This window comes from Ochlerotatus camptorhynchus, unplaced genomic scaffold (assembly GCF_037179485.1).
Source record: "Ochlerotatus camptorhynchus isolate MF236.1 unplaced genomic scaffold, CSIRO-AGI_Acam_v1.1 ptg000136l, whole genome shotgun sequence".
NCBI lineage: Eukaryota > Metazoa > Arthropoda > Insecta > Diptera > Culicidae > Ochlerotatus > Ochlerotatus camptorhynchus.
The window spans coordinates 912,719-929,709 of NW_027040626.1; the positions used below are offsets into that span (position 1 = coordinate 912,719).

The window sequence follows — 16,991 nt, forward strand, 5'->3', positions numbered from 1 at the left end:
GGTTCATGATCCATTGAACAGCCACACAACAAAAATGCTAATTTTATAGAAAAATTATATGCCTAGCGTTTATTCAAACAGATTGCAATCACCGGTTAGAAACTAACGATTTTAAATTGGCTCAATACTTGACTAGCCTATTGGTCCCAAGTAAATCGATTAACATACCCTATTCCAGTCGAAATTCTAGTACTACACAATGTTTGTTTTGATTCGCTATGAAAGTTTGACAGATAAAATGAGGGGTTCGCGGATTTTCCTATGTTTCGAGGATCGGACCGGATGGGACCGGAGAGAGTACCAGAGCTGAGCCAAAAAGTTAAGCACGTTTCTTCAGGACCTTCCGGTCTTAGAGTTACCTCTATGGTGCAATTCTTTTCCCTTGATACACATGAGGAAACCATCAATAATGCAATCCATGCAATTACTCATTGCGAAGTTTTAGTCAGTTTTTTTATTAAATCATTTCAACAACAATCAGTTGCGAACTTTTTTCAGTGTAAACGAAAAATGATAGCAGCGTTTACTCAAATTCTTCTACAACAACTGAATATCATAAATATATATTTTAATTAATTTCTATCTGGTAAATCATTTATGGTACTACAAAAATTATGTTGGCCGTCAAATTAGCTCCTGTCATGTCATAAAATGGACTATTGTTGGAGTTTACGGAGAAGATGATGAAGAAGATACTGGAAACCCTGAAGGCGCTGAAGATGGAGAAGGAATTAATATGCACTGAAATGGCTTTTCAGACCCGATATGATTATAATACTGCAAATTTTATTTTTGTCAGACTTTAAAAATGCCACATGCTTACATTGCTTCAAATCATCCGCCTGTTGCACAAAAAATGAATACTAGATTGAATTCAAGTTCAGTGTTTCAAATCCAATATGACAATTTCATCCAGATGATTTTCTGCTGTGAAACTAGCATTCTCCAGAATGTGAAGGATACATGTCCACGATGAATTTCACGGCAACATCTTTTCTGGTATGGTATTAACGAATTGCCGCAAACACTGCAGCCAGATTGCATTGGCATAACTAATGGGAGATCATAAGGGGCCGGACCCCCTCTAGAATTATATAGGTCACTTTAAAAAAAATTGAAAATTAATATAATTTAAATTTTTGGTATTAGAATCACCAAAACAGTCTGGAGGCAGCCAGGCACCCAACCCAAGCAAAGTCGGTTAACAAAATGGGAGCAAATGAATATCAAATCTTGCTATTGATATCAAAAAGAAAACTTAATTTGATTTCAACAGTCGACTGAACAAGTCTGATATCATATTAAGTTTTCACTATGATATGACGGGGTTCAAAAATGAATGCAGCTTGATTTCAAGTTTTGCTGTTAATATCTTATCTGAAATAAACAGAATAACAGGATACAATCAGTCCGTATTTTAATTTTGGGCTCATTGACATTTTCACTTACTTCAAAAGTATTTATAAAACAACAACAAGGGTTTCCTGTAAAATAGGTCTAGACAACCTACTCTGCATAAGAAGAACTATAGTATTTTTTGGTTTTCACGTTAAAACGAGCTTCATGGTCGCTCTTTCTGGAACCTTTAAAATTAATCTAAAAATGGCCAGAAAACGGCAAACAACTGCTCAAAAACGGGTTCTGGAGATGGCTAAAGCACGAAACGAAGAAGTCTTACAGGAGGAATTAGGCGAACCAAGTGTAAGTACTTGTAAACAAATACAATTTTTCTATAACCCCACTTCAGCTTTTTATTATAGCGCTCCACAAAAAAGCATCCGAAAACCCTCAAAACTTTGCCATTCAGCGCTGCAACAGAGCTCTTTGATGAGACACTTCTCCCCCACGAAGGTGTCGAAATCGATTCATGCTCGGAGGCCACAGATGGCCTTGGCCGTTGCGTTTTGTGGTGGCCGTGAGAACCAGGGAATTTCAGAGGACGCAACAGAAGCTATTGGGCTGACCGATAAGCAAGGTATTTTTTATTTTTATTCCTATTAAAACTATAAATCAGCGTTGATTGTTCAAAATAGTTAAGCTGCTATTGTAAACAATGATTAAAACGTCAATTTGACAAAACTCCTAGCTCGCTCACTATAATCAACACCACCATCAGGTTTCCTCAGGATAGTGATGTTAGTTTGTGTGGGCGAGCTAAAAGGTTCACCAAATTGACGTGTCCAAAAGCAGATTCGTCATTCTGAAAGATCTTCCTTGACTTATATTATTTATAATCAAATCAGTATGTGCCTGTGAACTACAAGCGAAAGTGTATGAACTGGAGGCCCAGGTGATTGAGCTGCAAGCCAGAGAAAAGGTGACAAGCCTCGATAAAGTAGATCAACTGGAGGCACAGGTGATTGACATGCAAGCAGAATTAGAGCAAGCAAAAGAAAAGATGTCAAAACTCAAGAAGAAGAAACACAGCCTTAAAATTTCTCACGCAAAACTTCAGCAGGCCCTGGTTTCAAAAGTTCTTCCTACCTCGGTAAAACCATTTAGAGATGAAGGATTCCCATCCAGCGAAATCATACTTAGAATGTCTATGGAGGAAGAGAACAGCGACTACTTGTTCGTCAAGTTTTTAATGACTCCTATCTGGCCGGTGGGATTTAAAGGCAGGAGAACATCCAACAATCCTACAGGGCGCCCGAAAAGCAAATCGAAAGCAACATGACAGCTCCAACGAAGACGAAGATCAAGTCGCCGGACCAAGTACATCAGTAGCAGTTCAATCTGTTGTTCGCACCAGTTCCAGCTATAGTTCGTATAGCGTTGCAAGAGGAAAAGGTTACATTTGTTAAAGGTAAATATTTTTTTTTTTTTTTTTTTTTTATTTAACGTCGGTCTCTGTTCCGCAATCTAGTGCCAATCACCGACGGACATCGATTGCCATCCATTGACGGTAATCGAATGTGCAGGAAGGCAGCTTCCACACCTGCGTAGGATATCGCACCCATTCAACACACATGGACCGGGACCAATGGCTTTACTTCCCTTCCGAAGGAAGACTTGACCAGAGATTTTTATGCCTCAGAAAAATCCCACCGACCTCGGCTGGGATTGAACCCAGACCCATCGGGGTGTTAGAAAGCAGTCACGCTTACCACTACACCCCCGGCGCCGGCAAAGGTAAATAATCCAACGGTAAAATATGTTTACTTAGTATAAATTCTCATTGTTAGATCGACGCATTTTTTTGCATGATGAAAGCGCAACTGCACACAAAGTCGCTGATGGATACAACCGACTCATGCAGATGGTCATAAAAATCATTAGGAGAGGCCAATAAGTTTTGTTTTTCATTTTTTTTTAGTCATAACTCGATTTTACATTTTAGTGACTGAATGTTGAATTTCTTAGTTCTTGTTCAATTCCTTAGCGTTTTTCAATATGTTTCCTTTTAATTATAAATGCACATTTAGTTCATTCAAAACTTCTAGGAAGTTGAGTTTTATTTCAGGAATGTGTAAACTTGTTGAGCCTAAAAATAACGTTCACGTGAAGGTGAATTAGCATCATACTGAAAGCCTTTGTAATAAAGAAAACCGTACCTAACAATATTCAGAATAATAATTTTCTTCAGTTAGCCCTCATACATGAATTTGTATTCAATTACTTTATAAGAGATTTAATTAGATAAAAACAAAAAAAAATCATTCAAATTAGTTTTTTTATTATTATTTCTAATAATAACAATGAAAGCTAGTTTTGATACACACTTAGAAATATTTACAGAAATCTGTAAAATTTTACCGAAATCTCAACAGCTGAACGTTCGGTAAACAGTTTCGCAGATTTCCTGTAATTTTTCACAAATATCTGTGAATTTTTCACAGATATCTATAAATAATTACAGAAAAAATGTAAAATTGTTTACCGAACGTTCAGCTGTTGAGATTTCGGTAAAATTTTACAGAGATCTGTAAAACAATCTTAGTGTGTAGCAATGGCGAAAATCCAACATCATAATAAGTAATCAATTTGATATACATTTACAGCAGATTGAAAACTAAATATGTTTTGGATTGGTTGTTATTGAAGTAACCAAAATAAAAACTCCTTTTGAAAACAAATTTTAAAATCAATGAATTCAAAACCAGTAATCATTATGAATTTAATGAATATATGATTAGTTTTCCATATATGCTCTCATTTTTTATGTGTTAACGGTTAAGTCAACCAATATTAGATCAAAATGAGTAATAAAATTTTTTAACATCACAACAGCAAATTTTATATTCAAATTCATCTTAAACTTTGCTCGGATAGGCACTCTCATTAGCTACGCCAATAGCATTTAAATGAAATTTTCTTAAGCTAGTTTAATTCGAAACAACCGTTGTTATTTAAAAAAATTACATCGTGTAAAGTCGATTCGGTTCATTTTCAATCGAAATTCTCATTTAATTATATTTTATCAATTTTTTTATGAAATTAGGGTGGTCCTTATGGTTAGGTAGTTAAAAATGTCACCTTTTTAGTTATTTGAAATATACCAGTGTAATATTCTACAAAGGGTTTTTTTCTTTGATTTGTTTTCCGTCGATCTTGTTTTCCGTACTGAGTACCAATGCTTCCGACGCCAGGCAGGCAGCTCTCACACCTGGATCCTACCTATCGACCCATCAACTCATGGACGGTGGACCAACGGCTTTACTTCCCTTCAGAAAGAAGGCATGATCAGAACTTTTATGCCTCAGAAAATCCCGACGGCACCGACTGGGATTGAACTCAGGCCCTTTGGAGTGAGAGGTGTCGCTGTTCTGCAAAGTTGTAGAACAATTTATTTGAAGCAATTTTGCTCAAGATACGCATTTTCTATCGCTTATGGTTTTCGGTTTATACTGGTTTTAAAAAGCCAACTTAGCATGACGTAAAACAACACTATGTCTTTTTATACATTGATCTCTCGCTAGATTGTACGTTCTAGGCACTCATTTGCCAGAAATCAATGCAAAAAGATTTAATAGGAAAAACAAATCAGATTTCAGGGGTCAAGTTGTTTACCCAGCTGTATTGGAACAAATGAAAAACTTCGTGCAGCCTAGGTAATTGCAAAACAAGCAGATCACTTGCCACTGATTAGAACTAACTACGGCATGCATAGTGCTATCATAGGTCTTCAAATATTATTCAACTGAGTTACATCTGTGTTTGGCTTGAAAAATTTCTGCTTTATTTTATTGGAGAACGAATCGTAACGAGTAGTTATTACACAGTTCGAAAAAGTAGTGTAAATTTCTGTTCAGTATGATGCACATAAATGGAGCGTCACATATCATATAAGTTTACATTATATATCATGTATAGTTCTGAGACATTTCATGCAATATAGTAAATATTGTATACAAAAGCCCATTGTTGTAAAAAACATTGTTTACAAGTTGCTCGGATGCGTGAAATGAAATACAAGTTTACGTGAATGAATGCTTAGGTCACTATTAAAATTCAGAATTTTTATCTGTGTAGGTTTTAGTTTATTTTTTTATTATGTGTATGACAGTCAGTAGTGTTAAATAACCATCATTGGGCCATGAGCCTGTTGATACAGAAACTGAATAACACATCGACCTTTCAAATGCAACCAACAGCATTTAAATCCATTTGCTCCATTTTCAGATATCAACATTTGAAAATAGCAAATTTTTCTACAAAAATCTTTTATAACATTCTAACAGAAAGAGAGATATTCAAGCATAAAAATGCGCCATCAAAACTTCTAAAAGTATCTAGAACAAATCATTTGCGAGAAATCAATGTTTAAAAACTTAATGGAAAAAAAGTTATTTTTTAGAGGTTACTCTAAGTTACCTCTTTAAAACCAGTATACACACCCCTATTCTGTATTTCGTTTCGATCGAAATTCTCATACAAAAAAATATTTTTTTGTATGAGAATTTCGGTCGAAACGAAATACAAAATAGGGGTGACAATGAGATCCATTTGGAATAGAAAATAAGTGTTTGCAGCAAATTTGCTTCAAATAAGTTGTTCTACAAAAAACAATGAATTATCGTCTCCGTAAAGCTAACGCAATTGAGCCTTCCAAATAAATAAACTAGATAAAAAAACATTGCACTGGTCTATCTCAAATAACTCAACAGTTGATATTTTGAACTCCCTAACCATAGAGACCATCCTAATTTCAAATGCAAATTGCTCATCTATATATATAAAAATGAATTTCTGTCTATCTGTCTGTCTGACCCTTATAGACTCGGAAACTACTGAACCGATTGGCATGAAAATTTGTATACAGGGGTTTTTGGGGCCGTGGAAGGTTCTTATGATGGTTCGAGACCCCTGCCCCTTCTGTAAGGGGGGCTCCCATACAAATGAAACAGAAATTTCTGCATAACTCGAGAACTAATCAAGCAAATGGAACCAAATTAGGCATGTGGGGGCGAGTGTGGGGGTATAAGGAGATAATCATAGGGGTTAGCCCCTTAGATAATATAGGGGGGGGGGCTACGTACAATATAGCATGCTTTTTTTTAAATCGGCGCATAAACTCAAGCTAATATTGAATCCCTAGCAAGACCGGGCACACTCAGCTAGTAAAATATAAAAAAAAACTCGAAAACACCACGAACTAAAACTAACGGTTTAGGCGCAAACATTTTTGTCTTCGTAAATACGGAGTTAGGACCATTGTTCAGTGTGGTGAAGTTATTAAATTATGATTTATGTATAAAATAAATTGAAAATTAAGTTACTAACCGAATCAATACCCTAACGGACAACTTGTCACTGAAAAGTTCTGGTAACTTGTATGTAACTCATTCCAGTCACATTCACATTACAGCAACTTATTATCCGAATCGACTCCAGATATTTTCTCAACATTAACCAGTTAAAATAATTATAAGAAGCATCTGAATATCCAAAGAATTATCATGTGATGTATGTAAGGTTTCACAAATCGATCAATAATCATCCAATATTGTGATGATTTTCATTTGAATTTTGTTGGTCGACCAAATTAATCGAATGACAATCATCGTGAAATCAACTGATAATAGGAATAGGGATTGTATGTATGAGGCAATAATCATGATGATGTTTTGGTGCTGTGTTCGTTGGCAGAAAATGTAAGAGATTCTTAACTCTTCTTTTCGGGTTTTAACAGGGGGAACGAAACATCATCATCCACATAAAATTAAAAATCTCAGAAAATCTATTTTCTATTACAAACATCCCCTTTGTATTTGTATGCATCCCTGTCTATTTTTTTCGCAAGATATCCTGAACAATCCTGCTTATCCTTCTGTCTATTCTTGTTTATTCTTGCCTCCCGCATTCCATCACAGCAGTGCCAAATCTATATTTGAAATAAAATGCATCCCCAGAAGTGACGATCCCTCTGGTTTAAAACGGTTGTATATTGGCAAAATTGCAAACACCTTTCACTAGTAGGAGTAGCTGAGAACATATTTAAAACTACACTAATTTTTCCATGAATTCTTTCATTAACATTATGTCTCATTATGCTATCTCATTATAATGGTCTATTATCTGAACCTTGTGATTAATAACTCAATCGAAGCCTTCGATTATGATTTTAAACAGATGCTGGCTTAAAATGTTGCTTTATTCGTTAACAATGCAGTGGTTATTCTTCAGTTTTCTACGAACACCGGGCGCTTTGCATTTTGTAACTGTCGCTGAACGATGGCACACAAGCAAGTCATAAAAATACAAGACCGTCTTTATTGAAAACAATAGCAATAAGGGGATCCTGACTTCATGGCTTTTTTTTTTCTTCTTTCAAGAACTGTGTGCACCAGCAGAAGAATAGAGTTTGCCATCAGGAATTGTCAGGACAAGAGGAAAACGACAAAAGGAGGAAGTTCATTTGACATTCTACGTCAACTGACATTGCATTGCCTGCTCGTTGTTTTCACTGTTGTTGTACCATTATTGTGAGCTGTGGGTAACCGTTTTGATTCAGCATTCATCCAAGCGTCACCCACCACCATCATCAACGTCGTCATCGACGTCGCTATTTTTGCAGATTTTGTAGTCCTTTTATGCAGTCCAATGCATGTTTCGGTTGCATTTGACCTAGGACTAGTTTCGGGTTGCTTATTGGTCCAAGCTACTGCGTGAAATAGATCAATAGATTCAGAAAATATGTATTGCCTAAGGCCTATAAGTAAATATCGATCTCTCATCATCTCAAATGAAATAAATTTAGACCACTAAGTGTTGCTACACAATCTAAATTTAGCAAACTGTCTCTGGCTTCCGTTTTGCAAACAAAGTCATTGATTAACTTAAATGTGCGGAAAGGAAAGTTTCCCTCGACCGATAATGAAGTTGTATCCTTCTTCTCCTTTCGGCGATAAAATGATAAACAGGACATGCTTTCGGTGCTTTTTTGGTGAACGTTCGCCATTCGATAGCAGGTATCAGAAATACCTTTAATGTTGGTAATCCAATCGAATCACACTGCCCAAGTCGAAGTAGCGCTAAAAGGGGTCTTCCGGTGAAATTTGCGTTTTTTCCTGTGTGGCTACTTTCTTCAGATTTACAATTTGCAATCTTTTCATATGGTAATGTTATTTTGTATGTTCAGAACGCCCTCTTCTGATTTTATTTGTATTTTCATTAACATGTAAGTTCATACTTCACTTCACCACATGCTTAGTTGTTGAAAGAGTTATGTTCAAATCCACAGTCAAGCAATTAATTGATCATGAACATTACTGATTCATACTAGTAAATAGGTGATATCCAAAATGAGTAGCTCTTTAAACTGCAGCTAGTGAACCGGTCAATGCAACCTGTTGAATACGACCGACGCTATGTTGGCAAACACATGAACAGAGGATAATCCTGACAAACCGAGACGAGAGAGCACCCTGAGGTATGTATCTTCGGTGCTGTCAAATGGGTGGAGAGGACGAAACAAAAGCAGGATAGGTTCTGTTTTCCTCATTTCACTTTTCTTCACGCTTCTCCAATCGCAAAGTTCGTGTGCAGTGGGAGATTGGGAGTTCAGTGTTATGTATGTAGCTTCTTCCTATACGGTTATGTTCATATGTTTGTATGTGCGCATATGGCCCTCGACAGAGCAGAAGGAAAATGGGAGGAAAGTGGTATTTGCTCTTTTTGCTCTGCTTTCATCATTTGCGTCCTCCCAGGATTTCTACAACAGCAATTTCCACTTTTCCACTCTTACGATACACAGTCTGACCATGAATGTTTATCACCGAAACCGGGAGCACGGGGAAGGAAGAAGATTCTCCGCTGTACTTGGCAGGCGAATTATTTGAATGAACGAGGAACATGCACGTGCAGGGAGTTTCCATTTAGTGCTTCTTACTGGACTTTTAGCAAAGTGAAATGAACATAAGTATGATTTAAGTGCTCCTGATTCAATGAGTTTTGGTTCTTTTCTAGACTTGAGAGACAAATTTTAAAACTTTAGTTTTTAAATAGCAACAGTGTGTATGTACCTGTGTCAATCGGATTTCATTCTACGTTCCGAATTACCCCCATGGCGATATCATGTGGCAGATGAACTCAATTCGAAATCGTACAAACGGACAATATGTTTTCTTTACGTAAGTGACGAGTTGCGATGGACTATAATCGAGACACTAGAGCAGGCTTTCGTACAATACCATAAAGACAGAAATCATCAACATTTCAAATTAGCTCGACCGCTCGGAGTTATTGCTCTCGAATCATGAAGCGTGAAAATTAATACGAAATCCACCAAAAACACCATCCAAGAGTGGAGGCACCGTTTTTTTTTTCGTCTTGGAATGGCATACGAACTGAACTTATTAAATAAATACGTAGAGCCGTGTGGTGTCGTAAATATTTTGCCACGCGGCCGACTTTCACAAACATTTTATTTTGACTTGGAAGAGAAATGCGTCTTACCTTACCGGAAATAAACTTTTCTCTTGTTTTGTACGGCACTGATTATGACTATATCTGGATCAGCTGGATAGCTGAATGAGGGGAAGTTTTTGTTTTTCAAGCTCTAGGTCTTGGTGTACCGTTTTACCGTTGTGATAGAATGCTCGTTCTGTTTGGACACACTTATTTCTCAATTAGAGAATACAAGGCCTACGCCTAGGTTGTTTTGCCTTTTGGAAATTTATGTTTACTCAAGTAAATGTTAGGATTTTCAAAATTGCTATTCAAATAAGGTGGTTAAGAGATGTAAGGCTGATTCAAAAAAATCTGCTTTATAGGTTTATGTGTTTATTTGTCGTCAATCGCCGATCGTTTGTTGCAATGTTTTTATCTTTTTATAAAATAAACTAAACAATATCTTCTTTCACAACGTATTATCTTTACGTGTTAAATATTCGAATATTTGTGTATGCTTGGTATGTGCCATTATAAAGTTAACAGTTCCACAATTCTAGCCATAAGTAGTTTGTAGTAAATATATTTTGATTTGTATATTTTGATGTATTAATAGAATTTGGAGTTCTACTGAATCGCTAAGGTACAAAATGGAAATTTCTCACTCTACTTCTGATCCTATCCCCTCCCCCCCTCAAATATTTTGTTTATAAATTAGTGAATTGCAAATTCACGACGTTCTTTTGATGTTTGGAGTGCTGCGCGCTTAACCAATGACAATGACATCCCAACAAACAATTCAAAGTCACAAATAAGCATACATATTGAATAAATTCTGTATAACAGTGTACAACCCAACTAACAATTTTCACAATGTGAACGCATTGCTCATTTCATTTATTCAGCCTCAAGTTGTATTCAAATGCTATACGATATGAGGTAACTTTTACTTAACCTCTTTACTAGCAAATCTAGTCAGCTACTTATGGCTTTTAGGATGGTTGTGGCAAGCTCTTATTGCATATCCATTTACGCTTCTATACAGCTGTTATTCTGCTGTTTAGTTGTGTGTGAACTTGAAAGCTGCTTATTCAACCTTTTCCCGATTATCCAATAATCACTATACAGCTTGATATTTTTTATTTTTTTTTCCTTTGGTTTGTTTTTTCCGTCGATCTTGTTTTCCGTGCTGAGCACCAATGCTACCGACGTGCCAGGAAGGCAGCTCCCACACCTGGACCCTACCTATCGACCCATCAACTCATGAACCGGGGACCAACGGCTTTACTTCCCATCCGAAGGAAGGCGTGATCAGAGATGTTATGCCTCAGAACATCCCGGCGGCGCCGACTGGTATTGAACCCAGACCTGCTGGGGTGAGAGGTAATCACGCTTACCAATACACCACCGGCGCCGTTGCTTGATATTGAAACCGGGTTAAATATTGTTTACTTTTTTTGATGGGGGATTTATTGAATTTATTTTGCTGCGAATCAAATTACTCGAAGTTGTGTAGAAGCCATCACATAAGTTATAAGGGGAAAAGTTGGCTTCGGCAATACCTTAACCTATTATCGTCAGGGGAGTAAATAACGTCCTTGAGAGTTCAATTTTGGCATGTGGATACATTGTGGTTCAGTGCAACTTTTGGCCAAATTAGAGTGTTCTAGGATTTTGTTTACCCCCCTGACGATAATAGGTAAAGGTATTGCCGAAGCCAACTTTTCCCCTATTCTCTTTTTTTTTCTCTATTAGCTTTTTTTTTGCAGCTACAAGTTGGAAGTTGATTTATATTTGCGTAAAGTGACATTAGCGTTTATTGACTGCTGTTATTCAGTACGACTGACAAATTGAATTTTGGTTGTGAAAAAGGGAGAAAACGCTCTCCAAACTATTTTGCTACCTTCTGCTTGTAGCTGTATTTGCAGCTTTTTTTCAACTACTTTACAGCACAATGCTGGAAACGTGGCTTATACAGCTGAAAATATTAGTTAGGCAATGACGTCATTAGCAGTTTGACATCATTGGCTCTAAGGAGTTTTCCGTTTTATCACATCTACACTACCACTTGAAATACTTACTTTAGCTCTGACGCCCGGAGGACCGAGTGTCATACATCATTCGACTCAGATCTGTTTCTTGGCAACCAATGGATCAATCTGAACACAACAAGCGGCATATGAAAGGTGATATGGTCCCATATAATGCTATTGAATATTTTTGGAATCGATCAACTGGTTTCGGAGAGTGAAACCTCAGATCGCATTTAATCTCAAACTTGTAAAACAATCATACTAAATGACTAGGAACATATTGGCTACACCCAGACATGTTCAGTGTACCCATGCAGAAGTGGTCATAACCTTACTTGACGCAAAATCTATCATGCGACTCATCAAATCACATTAGAATTCATAACTAATATCATTGTTGGTCATGTTGAGTGTCTTTGACCATATTGAACGCATGCGGACATATTCCGGATGCCTTCAGGGAAGTGGCCAAATCCTGTCTTTGTCAAAAACCATCATGCAATGATCCAAATTAGATGGAAATTTGCAGCCACATTGAATACCCAGGACCACATTGGCCACATCGAGACATGTCCCAGATACCCAGTGACCAGTTTCAGCCTTGGACCAAAAGTCATCATGCGAAACATGAGAATTCGAAAACAAGTCTAGTGGTAGTCATACCTGGTAGCCAGCATCTCATTGGTCACATTTGGACATGTTCCGTTCCCTAATGAAGTGGCTAGATTCTTACTTGAGCCAAAACTCTTCTTTCGATGCATTAAATCACATAAGAACTCAAACCGGCAGCCATATTAAGTGCCCTGGACTATATTGGAGATTCAATTCACATGAGAATCCAATAACTAGTTCATTGAAGGTCATTTTGAGAGCCAAAACTCAAAATTATTCTACCAGAGCTAGAATACTAAAAAAACAACAATCTACCGTGCGACACATAAAATCACATGTTTGGTCTTCCTTTTCAATAATACACGAATTCGGAGACGAGCCAGCCAACGGCTGAAAGTCTCCTTAATAAAGATATAAAAAAAAAATAATAATACACGAAGAAAGAATAGATTTAGTACAACAGCAATTTTCATTATATGCACTCAGCAAGTTATGTTAGACTGCACTTCTTTTAATCTTATAAAGCTCGATGTATGCTTTTCAACATCCAAACATTAAAAGAGCTTACTGAATGTACAATGGTTTCATTCATAAACAACATCGTCTCGCAGAGAATACAATCAATTGAACTTTTATCAAAATTAAGCTTTTACATACCATCACGGCATTTGGGATATAGACATTTATTTTCTACAAATTATCATCGTACGAACTATGCCAAATTTGTGCCTAATAGCCAAAATGATGACTTTGTAGGATAAACATTGCAACACCATTGACTTTACAATGTCCAAAACCAAACTAAAATAATATTTCCGCGAGTAACGATAACTGGGAGAACCATTTATTTAAAACTATTTACATGCACATACACATTGTACCTCCTGTGAAGGGAACAAAACCTAACTTGTACCAAAACACACCATCTGAAACCCGGTCATCATCCTGTATCTCGAGTATAGTGTTTCCATTTCTCGGTTTTTTTACGACCTTATCCGGGAAAACCCGGAAATCGCGAAGCACTTTTATCCAGTCATCAGATAAGGTGAATGTTAATTTTTTTAATTTCTATTGAACGATACATGAATAATTATGGCTTCTTCTGGAATTGACTTCCGACTTTCCATGAAGTTTTTTGCTACGTCTCCCAGAAGTTTTTCCTATTAATCCTTCCAATTTCTTTCTGATTTATTTTTCTTCTGGTTGCCCCTGACTTTACCCGAAAGATTCTTCCGTGCTCTCTTAATAGTTTCATTTAATTTCCACCTGCATTATCGGCCAACTTCCCCTGGAAGATTATCCAGATTTCCCCCGAGGTTTTTCCTAGCTCCTCACCAGAATTCTTTCTGGCATTGCTCAGGAGTTCTTATTTATTGAAATTCTGTCAGGAGATTCTTCCAGCTTCTCCTATAAGTTCTGACTACCACAAAAACCCTTCTGGTTTACGCTAAAAGATTCTTCCAACATTCTCCTGGTTTCTTCCAGCCTCTGTTCAGGAAGTTTTTCAATTTTCACAGCAAGTTTCGTTCGAGTTCTCCAAGATTATTCGACCAGTTTCTTCTGACTTCTGATTTCCCAGAAAGTCCCAGAAACTGACTTCACCCAGAAGTTTTGTTTCACTTCCCTTGGAAGATTTTTCCACTGCTCGTATCTTCCGAAATTTTTAATAAAAAAAAATCTGGCTTCTCCTGTGGAAGTTTTTTCCAACATATCTCAGAAGTTTCTGACAACTTCCCAAGCAAGTTATTTCTTTTTTTTTTTATCGAAAAAATATTCTGATTTACACCGGAGGTTTGTTTTTTAATTTCCCTACTCTATTTCATTTAACTTCCCACAGAAGCTCCATCGTCGATGCCATCAAAAGCCAATATCAAAGGCAACAATTCGAGAACGAAAGTGGAGGTGGGTCAGCGATACAATTCGATGGAGCAGGATCTGAATCTGCAAGAAAGCGCTGGATCGTAACTGGGCAGGAGCTCACAGCAGAGGTGAGACCCAGGTACACATTTCAGTGGAGCCTCAACAAGAAAATCAACGAAGTCGACAGGAATTTGATCTGGGCCAAAGTTATAGAAAAAGCAAGCAGCCACCCAGGATGGGAGTCTTTCACGTTGGCCCTTCGCACCACCTAATAAGCGCAGGATACATGAGTGAGTGAATGAGTGAATGAAGACGTCAAGTCTCCAGAATGTCAGAGTTAACAGATAGATTTTTGAGCCACCTATGCAGATAAGTTTCGAACTATATGTTAATAGATGATTATTATTATCATAAGTAACTTTGCTGAAGACCACCAGTTACGGAATAGTTTCGGAGTTCAATTATGTCTCGCCAGATTACATTCCTGACCCACTGTGAATTAGTTTTGGAATAATTTATTTTTTTTTCCTTTGGTTTGTTTTTCCCGTCGATCTTGTTTTCCGTGCTGAGCACCAATGCTACCGACGTGCCAGGAAGGCAGCTCCCACACCTGGACCCTACCTATCGACCCATCAACTCATGAACCGGGGACCAACGGCTTTACTTCCCATCCGAAGGAAGGCGTGATCAGAGATGTTATGCCCAGAACATCCCGGCGGTGCCGACTGGGATTGAACCCAGGCCCAGGAGTGAGAGGTAATCACGCTTACCACTACACCACCGGCGCCGTTTTGGAATAATTTAATACAATAATTTACATAAAGGAAAAGGATTTTAAAATCTTTTTATTTATTATTGAAGGATTAAGATTTTACAATTTTAAAATTATACCACCGGCAAACCGACAGATTTTTCAAATGAGTAATTCGATCTATTACACAGGTGATCAGATCTGTCAAACAAGGTAAGACGCATACCAAATCAATCTAAATATTACGTGTGTTCGTAAACTTGCTCACAATGTGACGCGATCGGATATATTTAACGTATTTTAAATATGGCGTCTTAGCAGCGCCGGTGGTGTAGTGGTAAGCGTGATTGCTTCTCTCCCCAGCAGGCCTGGGTTCAATGCCAGTCGCCACCGCCAGGATGCTCTGAGGCATAACATCTCTGATCACACCTTCCTTCGGAAGGGAAATAAAGCCTTTGGTCCCCGGATCATGAGTTGATGGGTCGATATGTAGGGTCCAGGTGTGGGAGCTGCCTCCATGGCGTCGGTAACATTGGTGTTCAGCACGGAAAACAAGATCAACGGATCAAATCAAGGAAAAATATATATTTGAAGTCTTGGGCAAGAATTTGAAATAAGCTTCTATGAACTGTCACATCGGTTCATCGGTGATACGGGCTTAAATTACTAATGCAAAGGTTTCTTATGAAGCTCTTTGAACTTAAGCAATAATCTGAACTTTTGTAAAGTTCTGCAAGCTTTAGGGGCGTTCTGCAAACTTCAGGATATTTTTGTTTTTTTTTTACGTAAAATCGACCACGTTACGAAAAATGGTCAGGATTTGACCACTTATAACTCTGTCAATAGCGGATGGATTTTAATTCTAAACAAGCCAATCGATTGGAATGTCATCTACGAATCTGCTAAAATGAACACTTTACCAATTTTCAAAAGGTCACTATTGAAAATTGCACGAATGTGCAACTGTTGCTATAACAATGAACATTATCATCGATTGACTGCGAAAATCGCAGATCCCTAACACAGATTTAAAAATCGAATTCTATCCGGTATCACCGAACGGTGTTTATTCAATCACCACGTGTGGTGAGTGGTGGTGTCCAGTTGTCATCATCAGCAGCAGCAGCAGTGCTTTCGGTAATGATTTCAGAGTTAACAAGTCAATTATGCGTCTAGTGCGATACTTTAGTTCAAAAACTACCGAACGAAGTCAATGAGAACGCGTGATAAGAAGGTTTACACCCATAATTCGCAAAAACAAAAGAAGCGCTTCGATTTAATCAATTTGTATCTTCATCCGATAGGCCAAGTGAATTCATTGGCGTTTCAATGTGTTAGACCGAGTTTAGAATCCGTAGGCCGAGTTTGGCGTCAAGAAGCAGTGTTCGACTTTTGACAACATCTCATCGATTGGTTCCTCTTTTCAAATGTTACGGTACATACGGAAAGGTAAATATATTAGGAAGCATCAGTAATAATAACATTCCGTTTGGTGCTAAACTGCGCTAGATTAAGAAAGACTAAGTGCGGGTTGTGCTTAATAGGCCGGAAGTGGGGTAGTTACCCCTTTCCCTTTGAAACAAAGAACTACATTGTTTATAACATATTAATTCGCCAAGAACATCAATTGAGGACTACTATGCCATCGCCCTTCACCAAAATGTTCACCAATCGATCTAGGTGCAACGCATGAGCACCACTATCATCTCCAAGAACATCGAGGAAATAATTCCACAGCATTGTTCTAAACTGGCTTCCAAGCTTCCAGCCCTACGGTCCTTTTCAGGACCACAAATTACTGATAGAGTTAAAGAGTTAACTCGACAGTGAGGATACATAAGGGCGTATACGCGATGATCGATTCTCTTCATCGATTGTATCTTTGCCCTGCTACAGCTAAGCGA

General features: G+C 37.6%; 2 protein-coding genes across 9 annotated transcripts in view; one reads left to right on the plus strand and one right to left on the minus strand.

Annotated features, from left to right (window-relative positions):
- Window positions 1–16,991, minus strand: part of LOC135700426 (putative uncharacterized protein DDB_G0288537) — an 81,486-nt gene that overhangs the window by 40,422 nt on the left and 24,073 nt on the right. The window lies entirely within an intron of this gene.
- On the plus strand, window positions 1,583–2,677 carry LOC135700437 (uncharacterized). Its single transcript, XM_065220960.1, has 3 exons — window positions 1,583–1,975; window positions 2,244–2,290; window positions 2,357–2,677. Exons 1-3 carry the CDS (start codon window positions 1,603–1,605, stop codon window positions 2,675–2,677), a joined length of 741 nt encoding a protein of 246 aa, XP_065077032.1. The 5' UTR covers window positions 1,583–1,602.

Coding starts and splice junctions, on each gene's coding strand:
- LOC135700437 (XM_065220960.1), top strand. CDS start 1,603: ATGGCCAGAAAACGGCAAACAACTGCTCAAAAACGGGTTCTGGAGATG. Junction 1,976..2,243: donor TGGGCTGACCGATAAGCAAG/GTATTTTTTATT, acceptor TAATCAAATCAG/TATGTGCCTGTGAACTACAA. Junction 2,291..2,356: donor TGTATGAACTGGAGGCCCAG/GTGATTGAGCTG, acceptor CTGGAGGCACAG/GTGATTGACATGCAAGCAGA.